Source organism: Bombus pyrosoma, linkage group LG8, assembly GCF_014825855.1.
Source record: "Bombus pyrosoma isolate SC7728 linkage group LG8, ASM1482585v1, whole genome shotgun sequence".
NCBI classification, from domain to species: domain Eukaryota; kingdom Metazoa; phylum Arthropoda; class Insecta; order Hymenoptera; family Apidae; genus Bombus; species Bombus pyrosoma.
The window spans coordinates 1,243,165-1,258,795 of record NC_057777.1 but is presented as its reverse complement, the minus strand read 5'-3'; the positions used below and the strand labels follow the sequence as shown (position 1 = coordinate 1,258,795).

The 15,631-nt window shown below is 30.4% G+C and overlaps 6 protein-coding genes and 1 long non-coding RNA gene across 8 annotated transcripts in view; 5 read left to right on the top strand and 2 right to left on the bottom strand.

The window, feature by feature from the left end:
- Window positions 1–15,631, bottom strand: part of LOC122570003 (COMM domain-containing protein 4) — a 64,157-nt gene that overhangs the window by 1,757 nt on the left and 46,769 nt on the right. Inside the window, exon 10 of the transcript XR_006317642.1 lies at window positions 46–144. The gene's annotated coding sequence lies outside the window, so the exon portion shown is untranslated. The remainder of the gene's footprint in view (window positions 1–45; window positions 145–15,631) is intronic.
- Window positions 68–4,367, top strand: LOC122569993 (calcium-independent phospholipase A2-gamma-like). Of its 2 annotated transcripts, none has more exons than XM_043731760.1 (8): window positions 68–627; window positions 1,077–1,473; window positions 1,548–1,914; window positions 1,990–2,202; window positions 2,318–2,526; window positions 2,634–2,832; window positions 2,949–3,152; window positions 3,242–4,367. In XM_043731760.1, the coding sequence occupies exons 1-8, from the start codon at window positions 560–562 to the stop codon at window positions 3,493–3,495; spliced, it is 1,911 nt and encodes a 636-aa protein (XP_043587695.1). In that variant the 5' UTR covers window positions 68–559; the 3' UTR covers window positions 3,496–4,367. The 2 variants fall into 2 exon arrangements, with proteins under 2 accessions (XP_043587695.1, XP_043587696.1); XM_043731761.1 differs by lacking the exon at window positions 68–627 and adding an exon at window positions 694–914.
- LOC122570004 (60S ribosomal protein L29) lies at window positions 4,442–5,336 on the top strand. Its single transcript, XM_043731787.1, has 4 exons — window positions 4,442–4,544; window positions 4,773–4,827; window positions 4,926–4,990; window positions 5,171–5,336. Exons 2-4 carry the CDS (start codon window positions 4,791–4,793, stop codon window positions 5,282–5,284), a joined length of 216 nt encoding a protein of 71 aa, XP_043587722.1. The 5' UTR covers window positions 4,442–4,544; window positions 4,773–4,790; the 3' UTR covers window positions 5,285–5,336.
- On the top strand, window positions 5,483–7,182 carry LOC122570002 (phosphomevalonate kinase). Its single transcript, XM_043731784.1, has 5 exons — window positions 5,483–6,136; window positions 6,222–6,372; window positions 6,482–6,687; window positions 6,752–6,901; window positions 7,001–7,182. Exons 2-5 carry the CDS (start codon window positions 6,242–6,244, stop codon window positions 7,120–7,122), a joined length of 609 nt encoding a protein of 202 aa, XP_043587719.1. The 5' UTR covers window positions 5,483–6,136; window positions 6,222–6,241; the 3' UTR covers window positions 7,123–7,182.
- LOC122569996 (m7GpppN-mRNA hydrolase) lies at window positions 7,259–9,991 on the top strand. Its single transcript, XM_043731772.1, has 5 exons — window positions 7,259–7,684; window positions 7,795–8,442; window positions 8,655–8,793; window positions 8,870–9,167; window positions 9,251–9,991. Exons 1-5 carry the CDS (start codon window positions 7,638–7,640, stop codon window positions 9,502–9,504), a joined length of 1,386 nt encoding a protein of 461 aa, XP_043587707.1. The 5' UTR covers window positions 7,259–7,637; the 3' UTR covers window positions 9,505–9,991.
- LOC122569999 (heme oxygenase) lies at window positions 10,138–11,597 on the bottom strand. Its single transcript, XM_043731777.1, has 3 exons — window positions 11,290–11,597; window positions 10,780–10,978; window positions 10,138–10,604 (listed from the first exon to the last, which is right to left on the bottom strand). The coding sequence occupies exons 1-3, from the start codon at window positions 11,396–11,398 to the stop codon at window positions 10,163–10,165; spliced, it is 750 nt and encodes a 249-aa protein (XP_043587712.1). The 5' UTR covers window positions 11,399–11,597; the 3' UTR covers window positions 10,138–10,162.
- LOC122570005 lies at window positions 12,194–14,206 on the top strand. Its single transcript, XR_006317643.1, has 3 exons — window positions 12,194–12,692; window positions 12,776–12,946; window positions 13,973–14,206. It is a non-coding gene; the product is annotated as an uncharacterized LOC122570005 (long non-coding RNA).

The window sequence follows — 15,631 nt, the reverse complement described above, 5'->3', positions numbered from 1 at the left end:
TGAAGAATAATAAAGCATAGAAGTTGAATAAACTTTATATCTCACCGATGATAAACAAAAACAGTGTCTAAATGCATTTGTTTTCATTCATCGCTGTTTTCTTCAATTGATTGCGGAATACATTTCGCGTACAATTACCCAGGCCTGTAACGTAAACACTATTATGTTTACGTGCAAAGATCGTAAACAAAGATGTAAACAATATTGGTAACATGCGGCACTTATCCTCGTCGGTGCATTGATATTGGAGAGTCAAGTTGGTACATGGTTATCAACAAATCTTATTGGTGGACTAGTATCGCGCCATATTATTTACAAATCGAGCCCCTCTAACTGCGTCAGCAGTTCTTTATATAAGTAGAATCAGCTGTTGTCTATTTAGTATTTCAAGATGATTCGGTAAATGAACTCGTAATAATAAAGTGACATTAGAAAAACTATTGTAACAGCAATTTTTACGAATCGTTTTGCAAAATTTTCAGCGAATCGATAATCGCTAGTGTGATAAACTTTTATCATTCCCATATTCTCATCGTTCGTACAACGAAATAAATCAAGAATGACACGAGATGTTATAAAATATTATCACAGTGTGAAACATTGTCAAAGGTTTCTCCTTTTATCAAGGTAAACTACGGAACGTCAAGTTGTATTCCCTCGTTCAAGAATTATCATAATTGAAAAATTATTCTTATAGTTCCTTTCTCAGTCTTGATTGTACCATTCTGTATTGCTTGTTATTTATATAAGATGACGCACATGCGTTTGTGTTTGTGCTTTAATGTATAAAGTTAAATTAATAATAGTTACACTTGTTCAATGAATTTGCTTCGCGAAAATTCGTCGTCTGATTTAAGCAATTACCAAATCATTTTGCATCACGTCTTGTAGTGTGTACGACTTACACACAAAAGTTAATTATTTTTATCATTTTATGAACAATTATACGTAACACGAAAACATGTTGATTAATTACTTGTTTATAATTATACTTACTTGTTATATTTATTAATTATTTATATTATTAATTTGCTCTCGTGATAAGTATATAAATGTTTAATTCTTCGTACTTACAGACAGTTGACAGATAGTGCTGCGGGTAAAGGTTATAGTGGAAGTGTTAATAAAAATAAATTATTAAATCGTTTAAATACCTTGTGGAAAATGAAGATGTCCATGCAAAATCACACGAAGCTTTTATCGCAATTGAAAGATTATTTAAACAAAGCTGGTTATGATAAAAATTTACAAATTATCTTCTCCAAATACTGGTTAGATTTTCTACAAAGAGTAACATATTCACAAATAAATACTTTGAAGAAGTTGTCAGCGCTTGAATTTTCAAAACATATGAATAATAATAAAGATTTAGGTACAAAACAAGGCGACAATAGCAAAATAGAAAAAGAGAAGGTAATACTGAATGCTCCGGAGGAAGAGACAGTAACTACCAGCTCTGTTCAATGTAAAAAGGTAAGTAATATATTTTGGATAATATGCGACATACTCAAAGATCTAATTTTCCTTATATTCGACAATTCTTTTAGCAAATTCATGAAGATAATATACATGATAGTAAACTTCAAAACAAAGCAGTATCACAAATTATTTCTGAGTTTCTTGGTGCACTGATATTTAATTCTGTACAAAGTAAAACAGCCAGATTAGTTGTACCACCAAAGTGGAAAGTAAATATACACAAAAATATACCAAAACACAGTATTGCGTCTAGAACAAGTCATGTATTGAATACTATAATAACTGCTGAATCAACTGCTTCACGTTGGAGAAGAATCGAAGATCTATTAGCGCACATTGATCAATATCCAGAAGCTAGACATTATGCGATTAAAGGAGGAGCAATAAGAGTATTGCTTAAAACTAGACAAAAGGTTAAAGATGAACAAACAAAAGGTATACAATGATTTAAAGACATTATCTTGTTAACTATGTGAGGAAGAGTATTCTGAATACTTTTAAACTTCGCAGCATCTATTAGAGAAGCGTTAGCAGTATTGGGTTATACTGAGCCATTGCCTGGCAGAGGTATTAGAATTCTTTCCATTGATGGTGGGGGTGTGCGTGGAGTATTAGTTATAGAAATGTTAAAAAAACTCGAGCAATTGACAGGCAAGAAAACTCATGAACTGTTTGATTACATATGTGGTGTGAGTACAGGAGCTATTCTTGCTGCTGCTTTAGGTATGTATATAGTATGCTTGTTTGATTACAATAATCATCAGCATTTATTTTTAAAATTTAATATTATTTACCATTTGTCATTTTACATATAGTTTACTAATAATATTGTCTACAGGTGGACATAAACGAAAATCGTTGTTTCAAATATCTGAATTATACAAGGAACTAAGTACTAAAGTGTTTACTCAAAGTGCAATAAAAGGTACGAGTAATTTGGTATGGAGCCATGGATATTATGATACAGCGCTCTGGGAAAAATTACTGCAAGAGAATATAGGAGACAAAGTTCTTATAAAAACAGTTCATGATCCTGCTGCTCCAAAAGTATGTGTGTTATTTCTCACTTATAAACAAAATATTGCATTATTATATTGAGAATTGTCGAAAGTAAAAAATCTTCCATCTATGATACAATAGCTATTTGTTTTTAGTTTTCAGCTATATCTGCTGTTGTAAACCAAGAACGTGTAATGGCCTATATATTTAGAAATTATACTTTACCTCATAGGGTCGAAAGTTTATATCTAGGATCTCATAAACATAAATTATGGGAAGCTATTAGAGCATCTGCAGCAGCGCCTAGTTATTTTGAAGAATTTAAATGTGGTGGATACCTTCATCAGGATGGAGGTACATACCAATGTATTTCATAATCATTGAAGATTTCAAACCTAACCCTAACCCTAACCATAACCATATAAAACAAGACTGATCTTGAAGTGTTCAAATACTCTAATTTTATGCAGGTATACTGGTAAACAATCCATGTGCAGTCGCATTACATGAAGCTAAAGAATTATGGCCAAATAATCCAATTCATTGTGTGATTTCATTCGGAACTGGTCGCACGCCAAATCAAATTTACGACAACAGCAAAACGACAGAAATAGCGATTTCAAGTTGGAAAGACAAGTTTTATAAAATTTTGGATAGCGCGACAGATACCGAAGGTATTAATTTGCATAATAACTTTCAAAATATTTATTTCACTATTTCTATCGAACATATACTTAAACGTCAATAACAATATATCGTGTAGCTGTGCATATTATGTTGAACGATCTGCTGCCTGAAGACGTTTACTTCCGTTTCAATCCATATTTAACGGAGATGTTGTCGATGGTAGAAATACGTCCTGAGAAAATCAATCAACTAGAACAAGATGCAAGAATGTATATACGTAGAAATGAAGAAAAGTTTCAAAAAGCTGCTGAAGTTTTATTACAGAAGAGAAAACTCAGACAAAAAATCATGGATTGGGTTACATTACAAAGAAAAGTTTCAGGTCTATGAATTATTCTATCTCATAATTTATTCAAGCATTTCATAACTTATAGAGATATGTACATATTACATAAATACTAAGGACTTACAGACTTGCAACGTATCTATATTTTATGAGAAAAGTTTGTTTGAAACAAACTGGTAACTAGATATGTGATGTAATTATTATTGATTTCAACATTTATTTAAAGCGTTAGTATGACGAAACAAATATATTACATTTATTTATATTTATTTTTGCAAATATTATATTGAAGATAATTTTCTGTAAAAAGTAACGATTTATTTAACATCAATGAACATGTACATACTTGTGACCTCTGAGGCATATGCACACATATTCACATACATCAATGAAAGATGGTCATTAAATGACAAAGTACAAAGCATCATAAATAAATATATAATATTTATTTTAGTAGGACTGTTTACTATTGTACTTAGTTTAACTATATATAAATACACCAATGACTTTTTTATTTTAATATTGTCTTTCATAGATGATAACATTATTTTAATGTTTAGTATACATATATTTTAGCATACGTGCGCTTGTTTAGAGAATTGAAGCGTTAAATAACTGTAAATAACAAAGTGATATATAATATAAAATGTTATAAACCGCTCTTCTCTGCCGCTAATCCTAATGCTAGTCTGTGTTTTTTCACATAAGTAGCAAATATATTAATATGAAAATATATCTGTATAAAATAGGAAACGATCATGTGTATAAAACGTTTTACAACGTTTAAATGTTATTTGTTTCAAAGAACACTCTAAAGTATTACAATTCTGCTTTAACTAAGCCATTGTCAACTTCGTTAAAAAGATGTTATGTACTGTAAAGATATTAAAATAACTAAATATATTTAATATTATTACGTTTCTCATTTACCGTTTTTGAAGACCATATGTTATTAAATTGAACTTTAAAGAAAGAAGGAAAAGAAATGGCGCAGGAAAAATATGTATATTTGGCGCTAGTGTCGTTCTCACACTGCGAATCTGTCTCTTTTCACTTTAAACTTCCGCTTTCGAGCACGCGTGGAAGAATTCCCGTAAGTTTGTTATAAATTTATTATATCTAAATCATCTTCTATGTAAATGACATAACTATGTTATTATATTATTTTTTACAATTGATTAAAAATACTTTGTATTAATTTATCATAGTCTTTTTTCGCAATTCATGACAAAATATAATTCTATTTTCAGAGGAACTCTTAACCTCAAAGTTTGTTTATGTCATTTTATGTTTTAACTGATTAAAGCTATTATTTTTCTAGATTGATTAACAGAGAAAAATGGCAAAGTCCAAGAATCATACCAATCATAATCAAAGTAAGTGTAAATAATTATGTAGCATGAGAAGTGAAATTCATTCATCTTAAAATGTAAAATACGAAACGTAACATTACCTGGTTCTTTCTGGTTTGTAGATCGTAAAGCTCATCGTAATGGTATCAAAAAGCCAAAACGCTACAGGCATGAATCTACACTTGGTGTAAGATTTAAATTTATTAAATAATAATAATAGTTTTTTCCTTTTTTAATCATAAACAGAATCTCTAATTGCTTGTTATGTTATCAAGAAATTCCTCTTGTGATTTTAAGATTTGTTTTATCGGTAACATCGTTTATATTAATCAAAATATGACTTTATGACATTTGACATACTTTTTAGATGGATTTGAAATTCTTGAGAAACCAACGCTTTGCGAAGAAGCACAATTTAAAACCCAAAGAACAATTGAAGAGGGCAGAGAAACGTAAGGCTCTTCGTGAAGCTAAAAAATAACTTTCCTGTATATATATATGATTTTATTGTAATAAAAAATTTAAAAATTAAACATATTTTATAATTGCCTGACTCGTAACTAATATACAGATTGATCTAGCAAATGAATATCTGCCTTATTTATTGTTGTATGAAAGAACTTGTCAGTAATCAAGAGAAAGTTACAGTTTTCTTAAGGGCCACATGCTATTTAGCAGGACCTGTAATATTAAGAAACTGGGAATTTTAATACATCAATCAGTAACAGAGAAAATTACACTATTGAAAGTAGGTTGAGTATCTATGTCCATATGATTATCGATGTCTCAATAGACACATCGTGAAAAACGAGCGTTCTTAAATTTATTTTAATGCTTTTAAATTCATCAATATAACTATTTCAGTATAGAGTCATATAATTTTTTAAGTAGTTATACAAATTTACGAAATTTTCTCAAATAAATGATATTTAGGAAGTATGGGGAATTTACTTAAATTTTTTTCTCCTAAATTCTAGATAGTTGCGTGCGTCATTTAAAGCTTAAAGAACACAGCGATTTCATCAGTCAACCTCTCAAGCTCTTCAATTAATACACTCCATTAATAATAAGTTGCCCATTATCTTTTTATATAACTCAAGCAAGCATTATTAACCTTTTGCACTCTAAGATTTTTTGCTATTGTTCTTTTTTTTTCGGATTTGCACTTTGATTTTGTTTCATACTTCCTAAAATTTAATTAAGTCTATCTATAAGTATGTTAATTTCTCATTTCGTATTAGAAGTTAGAAGTATTTGGGCGTTTAATAGAATAGAAGAAACCAGAAACATATTTGTTGTGTCAATAAGCGTTATGCATTTGTAATAAATATACGTAAGTTTATTTATATAAAATAATAAATTTTGATATTTTGAACGAACAATTATGCGATCTTTTAATATTCAAATTTATACTTAAGTGAAGTAGTGCGAATTCAACATGGCGACTTACAATATTCCCGATGATCGTGAAATAAGTCATAAAGAAACATTCAAACCACAAATAATTTTATTATTCAGTGGTAAAAGAAAATCTGGGAAAGATTATATTACAAATGCTTTGCACGAAAGGTAATTAGCTTCTAATCATAATAAAATAACTGAGGATAATATGTGATGATAATAATGTGTTAATAATAATATGTTAATTTAACATGTTGAATGATCTATTTGTTAATAGAATTGGACGCGATAAGAGTGAAATTATAAGACTGTCTGGACCAATTAAGTTTCACTGGGCTAAATCTCTTGGTCTGGATATCGATCAGCTTTTAGGAGATGGAAAATATAAAGAAAATTATCGCCTTGAAATGGCAAAATGGGGAGAGAACATCAGGAACAAAGATTATGGCTATTTCTGTCGTGCAGCTCTAGAAATGTATAATGGTACGAAATGATTTTATATTAAAAATTAATATTTTATACGATATCATATGCCAATTTGTTTTAGCATATAGCAAACCTATATGGATAGTAAGTGATACAAGAAGAAAAACTGATATACAATGGTTTATGGAAAATTTTAAGAATACATGTAAAATAATTCGCATTGAATCAGATGATTCAATTAGAAGCAAACGTGGCTGGATGTTTACTCCAGGTAGGTAACAAAAATTAATTGTTGAATGAGACAATGGAAGTTTGATTGTGATTATATTTGCATGTATTTACATTATTAATTATAAAATGTACTTTACAGGTATTGATGATTCAGAAACTGAATGTAATTTGGATGATGTAGATATATGGGATTTGAAAGTGATAAATAATAATGAGAGCATAGAATATATATTAGAGCAAATATTAAAACTAATTAATTAGTGAACCGTATCACAAATGTATAAATTAACATTATGTACATATATATATATGTATGTATGTATATATACTTGTAAAAAATGAATCTTTTTAAGTGATTTATAAAAAATAAAAGAGCAATACAAATTAATTTTATTCTTAGACGAGTTTAAAAATGAAATTGTAATTAAATAAATATTGTTACGAATGGATATTCGAAATATTATTTATCATTAAACTTGCTAAATATTATATATTTGATTCTCAAAGTTTGCGGATCGCGTTCATGTAATTTTGTAAACATGTTTTTATACGAGCGTGGCATAGGAATGTCCAGAAAGGAGGTTAGATGGCATCATAGAGCGAATCAATTGAAAAAGAGAATGGAATGGCATAAAGTATAAGTGAACTCGATTGGGGTAGTTATGTCAACGTTTGAAGCGTGATTATATACGATGATTGTGTGTGTATTTTGCGATTACAAAGTTTTATTATAAAAGAGAATATTGAAATTTCCTTTTGTATGATTAATTCCTGAAATGGTGGATCATTCAGTACCATCCGATATACTCGACGATTTAAGCAGGTTAATTTTTACACTTAATTCTCAAAAGACATTTTTTCATACCATTATTTAACTTCGTTCGCATTGTTTCATTCTGTATTGAAAGTATTTTGGGATTTTGATATTTTCAGTCGATTTATTATCAACGTACCTGAAGAAGAGAGGAAAGATTTAGTTCGAATATGTTTTCAAATCGAACTAGCTCATTGGTTTTATTTGGATTTTTATTGTACGGATGAAAATCCAAAGTTGAGACCATGTAGTATGAGAGAATTTGCCACGCATATTTTTTTTCATATACCGTTCCTAAAACCTCATGTAGCTAACATAGATAGTATTCTTGAACAATGGCGTGATTATAAACAAAATGTTCCAACCTTTGGAGCGATTGTATTGAACGAAGATTTAACTAAAGTGTTACTTGTTCAAAGTTATTGGGCAAAAAGTAGTTGGAGTTTTCCTAAAGGCAAAGTTAATGAGGATGAAGATCCCTCTCGTTGTGCTGTTCGAGAAGTTTTGGAAGAAACTGGTTTTGATATTTCAAATTTAATAGATGAGAATGAATACATTGAATCGGTAATAAATGAGCAATTGGTAAGATTGTATATAATATGTGGTGTACAAAAAGATACGAAATTTCAACCAAAAACAAGGAAAGAAATAAAAAATGTAGAATGGTTCTCTCTCGCTGATTTACCTAATAACAAGAAAGATATGACCCCAAAAGTAAAAACAGGAGTTGGTCCAAATGCATTTTTCATGGTCATTCCTTTTGTAAGGTAATAAATTATTTCAAAAGCCTAAAAGATAAAAGTTATTTTGACATGATGTATATATTATTATCTACTATCCTTTATATCATGATGTCATGTCCTTGTTCATATATACAATATCGTTAAAAAAGCAATTAGTTTAGATGTTAGAAAAGAATAAAAAGTATAATGAAGATGTCCTTCAAAAATTCTATTTTGCTATTATAATTTTCAAATAGGAGAATGAGACGTTGGATACAAGAGAAACATTTACGTGAGAAGAATGCAAACACTGTACGAAGACACAGGCACAAATCTCTGGGTGACGTTGACACTGTTCCGAAGAATAAACGGCAATTACTTCCTCATTCTGTTCAGGTAATTGAACTATCTGTTGCTTAATCGCTTATTTCTGTTAATGTTTTTGAAAATAATTTTAATGTATAATTTCTAGAACGATATTCCGAGCTTCAAAGACGTTAAAAACTTTCGACAATGTAATACTTCACCAGCAAGGAATCGACGTAGCATACATGATTGTAAAAACGTTATACCCAAAGCAGCGATCAAACGTAATCTATTCGGGGATCAGAATGAAGATGAAACGTCAGCCATACTCGCCAAACAATTAACCGACAGTCCACAAAATCAACAATCATATTCATTTTTAATGGATCCAGCTATCCAGTCTGTAAAATGCAATGAATTTAGTTATAAAGCTCAAGCTAAAGTTCTAACTATGGAACCGAAAGGTTTGGTGCTTAATATTGTAATTGGCGTTAGTTGTAAGCTTAAGAGATTGTGTAATATAATGAAGAATTTTATTGATTTACAGATCAAATATCCAGAGAATTTCGGAATGCAGAATTTCCCGATGGAAATTTAAAATCTTTATTATTTGGCAAAGCAGCAAATAAATTGCAAGCAGATTTAAAAACTATACCTTCTCCGTTTGCGATAATGAATCACAGCACATCGCGTTTCTTCCCAATAAAACACGTGAAAGACCAAAACCATTCTATGGAATATTGTTCAATGACTTGGGAAAACTTTAAATTTGACAAACAAGCAATACTTGATTGTTTATAAAATTATTTTAAAATGATTTTAGAAGACATAGTCACACTCAGCAGGGTTATATCGCGATGGTTGTACATTTTTTGTGCATACATTTTTATAATATTTATATAAGTTTAAATGATGATAGAGAATGATTTATAATTAAATATGATTTTAAACATTTGTTTGAGATCACAAATGTTTCTCAGCATATTGGTTTTGGTGTTCAAACGATCTTGTCAGATATTATAACAGAGTACAAGGTATATACATCACTAGTTTTTAATTATTACATATTTAAGGACTTTTTTTGTTATTATATGTCCAATCTGCTACTATAATGAAATGCAACAGAATATTAAATAAAAGTACGATAAAAATACGCTTAAATATGTGATGAAATCAACGAAATAATATACTTTCACTTGATAGGTACTTATTTTTATGTAATAAAATATCTTGTATATTTCGCTTTAATTTAAATTAATAAATTATGAAATGATCTCTGAAAGATCAATAGAGAATATTTAATTTCTTTTATTTTATAACTAGATTGTTTCATCATAGTTGAGTATTTATATGTACACGTGTTGAACGTATGTTTAATAAGAGATATATCTGAATCAAATTTCAAAACTATTCTTATATAAATAAAATAAAATCTACGTTTAAAACGGATATATATTTATCATACTTTCTTCAAAGATATACAAAAGGCTAAAAGAAATATCATAATAGGGATAACAAAATACATGGTTTTTTTCATAAGGACAGTGCCTGTACCTTCTACACTTCTTATAATTTCATTATTTAATGCAAACACCGTTTTACTTTCTTCAATAAGTTTATTTTTTGTATCTTCGTCCAACGTTTCTGCGATACTGTTCATATTATCGCGCATACTTCGTTTAAGTTCATAAATATTACTGTTTCCAAAGTCTGTAATATTATTAACAATCGTTCGAGATCCTTTAAATGGCCAAATTTTTTGCATAACTTGTCTTTTTTTGCGCAAAATAATCCCACCACTTAGAAGACCCATGTACAGATGATAAATGTATGCAATCAGCAAAATGGGTTCCGTATTTTCGATTTCTTTTAAATGGTTCAAATATTTGGTAACACTGTCCCTGGAAAAGATATTAAATATGCACCAAATTTAAAATCGAGGATCTATCGATTTTGTAAATGATTCGCGAATGTCTTTAAATATTTTCAGCGATCGATAGTAAATTAATTACATATTAACCTTTTTTGAAAATACGTATGTACGTAGAAATATAAATATAGTACAAAAGAATTTACCTAGGACTATAATTTTTTGTCCATTCTTTCCCCAAATAAAATTCAAGATCATGTTCAAACGCCTCGGTACGACGAAGTTCGTCCTGTAAAAGTGATCCTACTTTTGTATGTTTGCACCTAATCATAGCAAGTTCCAAATATCGAAAAATTTCATAGAAAACCAAAAGACCATCAGCCCATACAGAATCCTCGAGAAAACCTATTTAAAATCAATGATATTTGTCATTTTTAATTTGATATCATTTGATTTTAAGTTTTATGTAATCCATCATTAGTTTATTGCACAATGATCTTAGAATAAATATTTATTGCATTGCTTAATAGAATTCATATAGGATTTATCGTTATATTATATTATATCATATTATATGTCAAATATGAACATTAAATTAAAGAAAATATAAAAATTTAGATAAATGTTATATTGAAACATGTCATCTCTATTAACCTATATGAAAAAATGAAAATTTAAATTTCACTGATACGTTAATTAAAAAGATTGTACTTTACCAAACGCTAATTTTGCATTTACTAATGCGTCGCTAATTGAATGAATTTCTCTAGTGGCTTTCTGCATTTTTTTACAAAATGTCTCTTCATCTTTGCTTGTCATTTTCATGAGATCTATATGATTTTGTCACGGTACAAGAAAATGGATACAACCTATCGTGCCATTTTATTCTTAATTCGTTCGTATTTAAGACGCTGTACAATTATAATATTATTAAATAATTAAAAATACTATTTCACGACTAACATTTACACAACACACGAACAGTACGACTAGTGTACAATCATATGATTGCACTAGCTGAAACTTACGGTTAAGCACAAGATGGCATTGTGTTCGTCGAAAAAGAAGAGGAAAACGCTATAGAACTATTAATCATTTGATATATTGATTACTTGGAAAAGATTGTTCAAAATTTTACGTCCCTGTAGAATATTTTTCAATCGTCGGAGGCATGAAAAAGATCTATGACATTTTCCAAATGCACAATATATTTAATTTTTGTTTCGCGTAATAAATCATTTGAAATTGATTGAGGAGATGTATGTTTTTCTTTCTTTCTGCTTAATTCGTCTAATTGCATTTGCTTTGGTAATTTTTAATTTCCCGTGTTTGCTCTATTTCGTTTGTTAACTGTTCAGCACAGATAATATTATATTATCATCATCGTGGAGATTATGAAAGAGAAATTTATTTCAATAAAATGCAGGTATTCAGTATTTTACAATCGTCTTTTCATGTTTGTGCCTTTCTCCTAGTTCATTACGCATGTCTGATAAATTATTGGAATGTTTATATTATTATTTTATGTTATATGCTTCGGTATTGCTAAACGGAACATTTATGGAAAGAAAAGGAAAATGTAAAACGGGAGAAGAATGAGAATATTAGTATGTAGTTTTTATAGAAGTAGTAACTTATCTCTATATGAAAGACAATAAATTTGTCAAGTAGGAAATGAAACAAGTGGACGATTAAAAATGTTATGATCACACAAGCGTACTGTTTGCAGTAGTTGGCAGTTTTCTCTGCAGATACGTGGATTTTCTATGGCATTGGTATACGCTCTGTGTATATTGTAAGTGGCTGCGGTATTCGGCTAGTCAGATCGATGAGACGCCGTCGTCGTGGCGCCTCGTGAACGCCCAGCCCTGCTGTCTTGGCTAAACTTGCGCTTTTGGGATCACTTATCTTTCTCATATATTTTTATATAATATTGACAGACATTGCTAAATAATGATAATTACCTTTTGTAAACTGTCCAACAGTTTTGGATAACGAGAACGAAGCCAGTTATGTAATCGTGCTAATTACTAGTCGTTAATCTTCAATCGGCATATGAAAAATGTAATTATAATTGTATCGGAGAGTATAAAGAAAGCGTCGTAATATCTTAATGGCAGTAAGTTGGCATTTTTGTTTGATTTAAGCAGAACGCAAGAAGTAGGAAGTTAAAGTAGGAATCTATTAATGTTTCTTATGCAGACGATACAAGAGGTAGACGTGCTTTATCGCAGGAGAAAAATTTGAAATCTTTAAAAGGAGGCCATCGACGTTATAGCTGCTGAATACACCGCGTTACAGACTGTAATGTAGAAGATGCCAAGTGTAAAATAATTCGAACGATGTAATAATGATGCTGATGCAAATGCTAAGGTACCTGCAATTAATAAGCACAAGCGCACGTATATATATCTTCGTATTACTGAACGGTTTCTGAACGAAGCAGATTAGTGGTTTAATACGCTTCGCCAGGTTTTTAGTCACGGACTCTTTAATTAGTATTTTAATTACTGTAGAATCGAGTAGAAATTTTACGTATGCATCTCAATACGCGATGGTACTTTCAAACGTACGTTCTTTACTTTTTCGTTATTCTGCCCCACTAAATTGTTGATTCTTTGATACATATGTTCAGGTTAAATTGCATTTTTAGTCGAATATATTATTAAACACTTTCATTTAGAAAATTTTTTTAGATATTATGTTTGTTATATACGAACTGTTTGAAGAGTGGAAGGTGAAATAATTTTAATTGATTTACATATATCCATGTCGTTAGAGTAGGTATCGTAAATTGAATCGTATCTACGTTTCATGCGCGTCGAAACGTCACGATGTGTCGTCGCGATGTCTCGCGTGTGAACGCATTTACCTACGTCACTGACATGGTGGGACGTAGAATAAGTGCGGAACGTAGGGCGCATCGTCATTACGACAGGAGACAGTATCCGACTTGAAGAGATGCTATATTTTGGTTTCTGATATTCTCAACACGGTTAGTAAGGGATGCCGCTCAATACTAGCGCCGCGCACTATGACCAGCACTGTAAAACTTCTGACTTGTACCCTGATCACGTTCGAATCCTATTCGAAATTATATTTTGACATGAAAATAGTATGAAAATTAGGGGCATTTAATGAGAAGAGAAGACAACAATGTTTTACTATTACTTTGAAATATACTAAATACATCATATATAATTCCTCTTAATAACACATTGTGCAACTATTTTTTTTTTTACAAATGGAATATACACGTTATATTTTATATTTATGTATAGGTGCATGTGTGCGTGTGTGTGTATATATATATATATTCTTTTTATAGTTATAATATATTCAGTAATGTAAAGAAACAAAGAATAGTAAAAAATTAATAGATAAATATTTCTTAATTAGAACCAGAACGAGAAAAATTTGAATAGATAGAAAGGATATCAATAATTATGAAATACTGATGTTTTTGAAAAAATTGGAAGAAAAATATACCATCAATCGGGTACGATATTTCATAGATACAGGGTTGAAGATTGTGAGATGCAATGCGGCAATCGAAGACGGCCAACGAATCGATATATCGACCGCACGATCAACAAACATTTTAATTGATGACATTATTTCTTTTCTTTATGATCCTCCTTGTTTTATTCAAAATTAGATTCAAAATTACTGAACAATAAATATAAATAATTATTCATCTACAAATCAATAAAATGATAAATATTATCAAATAATTATACATGTTTCAATTATTAGGAAATTTTTAGAAGTTTGGCAACCAAATAAATTTAACTGACCAAACAACAGAGGTCACATCTGCAGTTGTAGCTATATGCATTCATATACATATATCTCTGAAGCGGCTTCATTACGTAATTGATAACACAAGTGTTCGTAAAATATTTCTTATTTTTAAAAATATATTTTTGGGGCTTTATCTGAATGTTCAATCGAGCATTTTTCCATTTTACATCGAAACTATTATTTATCCCATCTATGCAAGTCTGTTATTTTATTTTCAATTAAAAAATTAATAGAAAATGGAGATAAATGTACATATGTAGTGAAAGAATTTTAACTATTTTAAGGCCTGTGCTTCGTTCGAAAAAGATTATTGAGAAAAAAGTTAGAGAAAGGTATTGGTTATATAGAATGGACGATGAAGTAAAGCGATAAGAATTACGGGAACAGATCCTCCCTGCAGTGCGACAAATAGTATACCTACATGTGTGGCCCACTCATCAGACGTGACATGTTATGCTTATTTTGGCATCATTATGTGTTTATTTTAGAGAATAATAAGTATAAATTACAGTCATACATAGTAATTACCAGCTGGAGAAGATGTGCCAATTTCACACATGCAGTATCTAGTTTAATTTGAATATCTTCTAACAAGAATAAAGGTCAATATTATGCCTAAACTTGCGTGAGACTTAAGCGTGGTAACAATAATTTCCCACTGATAATTTGAGGAAGTAATATATTCAAAAACCTCAATACATGTCAACATTTTAAAGAATAAAATACGAAGTCTGAATATTCATCGTACTTCTAATCATCGTTACTCATTTTAACAAGCGTTTCGACGTAATTATTGCCACGAACGTAAATAACGAATGAGAAACGGTTCCTTAATTTCCCACGGCATGCCGGCCGGCGCAATGGCAGACATATGTATCGCGTGCTTCTTAGCCAGTCATTATTTTACCACGTAACATTTTCCCTTAAATAACCGCACCCGGTACTGCAGAGTATGACCAACGTTGACCTCCAAGTCTCGGTGATACTTTCCCAGTTTTCTCTGTTTTCCGGTGCTGGAGTCCTTTCCCTCGATACCGGCATTTTCCGACGTCGTGCCGGCCGGCTTGCCGGTCGTGTCAGTCAGTCACACACATACAGATATACACATATGGCCACACACACGTGCAAACGTGTAACTAAAGTGGTACGATGTCGTACCCCTGGCTATTCGAGTATGTAATACAAAGTCTGTGCATGTATATAGCATGGTCCCCGTTATACACCTAAATGGGCCTACATTGCGACGTTTCCGAT

What these genes read in the sequence shown, in the direction of transcription:
- LOC122569993 (XM_043731760.1), top strand. Translation starts at nt 560, where the DNA reads ATGACACGAGATGTTATAAAATATTATCACAGTGTGAAACATTGTCAA. An exon ending in GCTCTGTTCAATGTAAAAAG is followed by an intron (nt 1,474 to 1,547) that starts GTAAGTAATATA and finishes CAATTCTTTTAG; the next exon opens with CAAATTCATGAAGATAATAT. An exon ending in ATACCTTCATCAGGATGGAG is followed by an intron (nt 2,833 to 2,948) that starts GTACATACCAAT and finishes AATTTTATGCAG; the next exon opens with GTATACTGGTAAACAATCCA.
- LOC122569996 (XM_043731772.1), top strand. Translation starts at nt 7,638, where the DNA reads ATGGTGGATCATTCAGTACCATCCGATATACTCGACGATTTAAGCAG. An exon ending in ATGGTCATTCCTTTTGTAAG is followed by an intron (nt 8,443 to 8,654) that starts GTAATAAATTAT and finishes ATTTTCAAATAG; the next exon opens with GAGAATGAGACGTTGGATAC. An exon ending in TACTTCCTCATTCTGTTCAG is followed by an intron (nt 8,794 to 8,869) that starts GTAATTGAACTA and finishes TATAATTTCTAG; the next exon opens with AACGATATTCCGAGCTTCAA.
- LOC122569999 (XM_043731777.1), bottom strand. Translation starts at nt 11,398, where the DNA reads ATGAAAATGACAAGCAAAGATGAAGAGACATTTTGTAAAAAAATGCAG. An exon ending in AAATGCAAAATTAGCGTTTG is followed by an intron (nt 10,979 to 11,289) that starts GTAAAGTACAAT and finishes GATTTTAAATAG; the next exon opens with GTTTTCTCGAGGATTCTGTA. An exon ending in ACAAAAAATTATAGTCCTAG is followed by an intron (nt 10,605 to 10,779) that starts GTAAATTCTTTT and finishes TATCTTTTCCAG; the next exon opens with GGACAGTGTTACCAAATATT.
- LOC122570002 (XM_043731784.1), top strand. Translation starts at nt 6,242, where the DNA reads ATGGCGACTTACAATATTCCCGATGATCGTGAAATAAGTCATAAAGAA. An exon ending in AGCTCTAGAAATGTATAATG is followed by an intron (nt 6,688 to 6,751) that starts GTACGAAATGAT and finishes AATTTGTTTTAG; the next exon opens with CATATAGCAAACCTATATGG. An exon ending in TGGCTGGATGTTTACTCCAG is followed by an intron (nt 6,902 to 7,000) that starts GTAGGTAACAAA and finishes TGTACTTTACAG; the next exon opens with GTATTGATGATTCAGAAACT.
- LOC122570004 (XM_043731787.1), top strand. Translation starts at nt 4,791, where the DNA reads ATGGCAAAGTCCAAGAATCATACCAATCATAATCAAA. An exon ending in TCATACCAATCATAATCAAA is followed by an intron (nt 4,828 to 4,925) that starts GTAAGTGTAAAT and finishes TCTGGTTTGTAG; the next exon opens with ATCGTAAAGCTCATCGTAAT. An exon ending in GGCATGAATCTACACTTGGT is followed by an intron (nt 4,991 to 5,170) that starts GTAAGATTTAAA and finishes CATACTTTTTAG; the next exon opens with ATGGATTTGAAATTCTTGAG.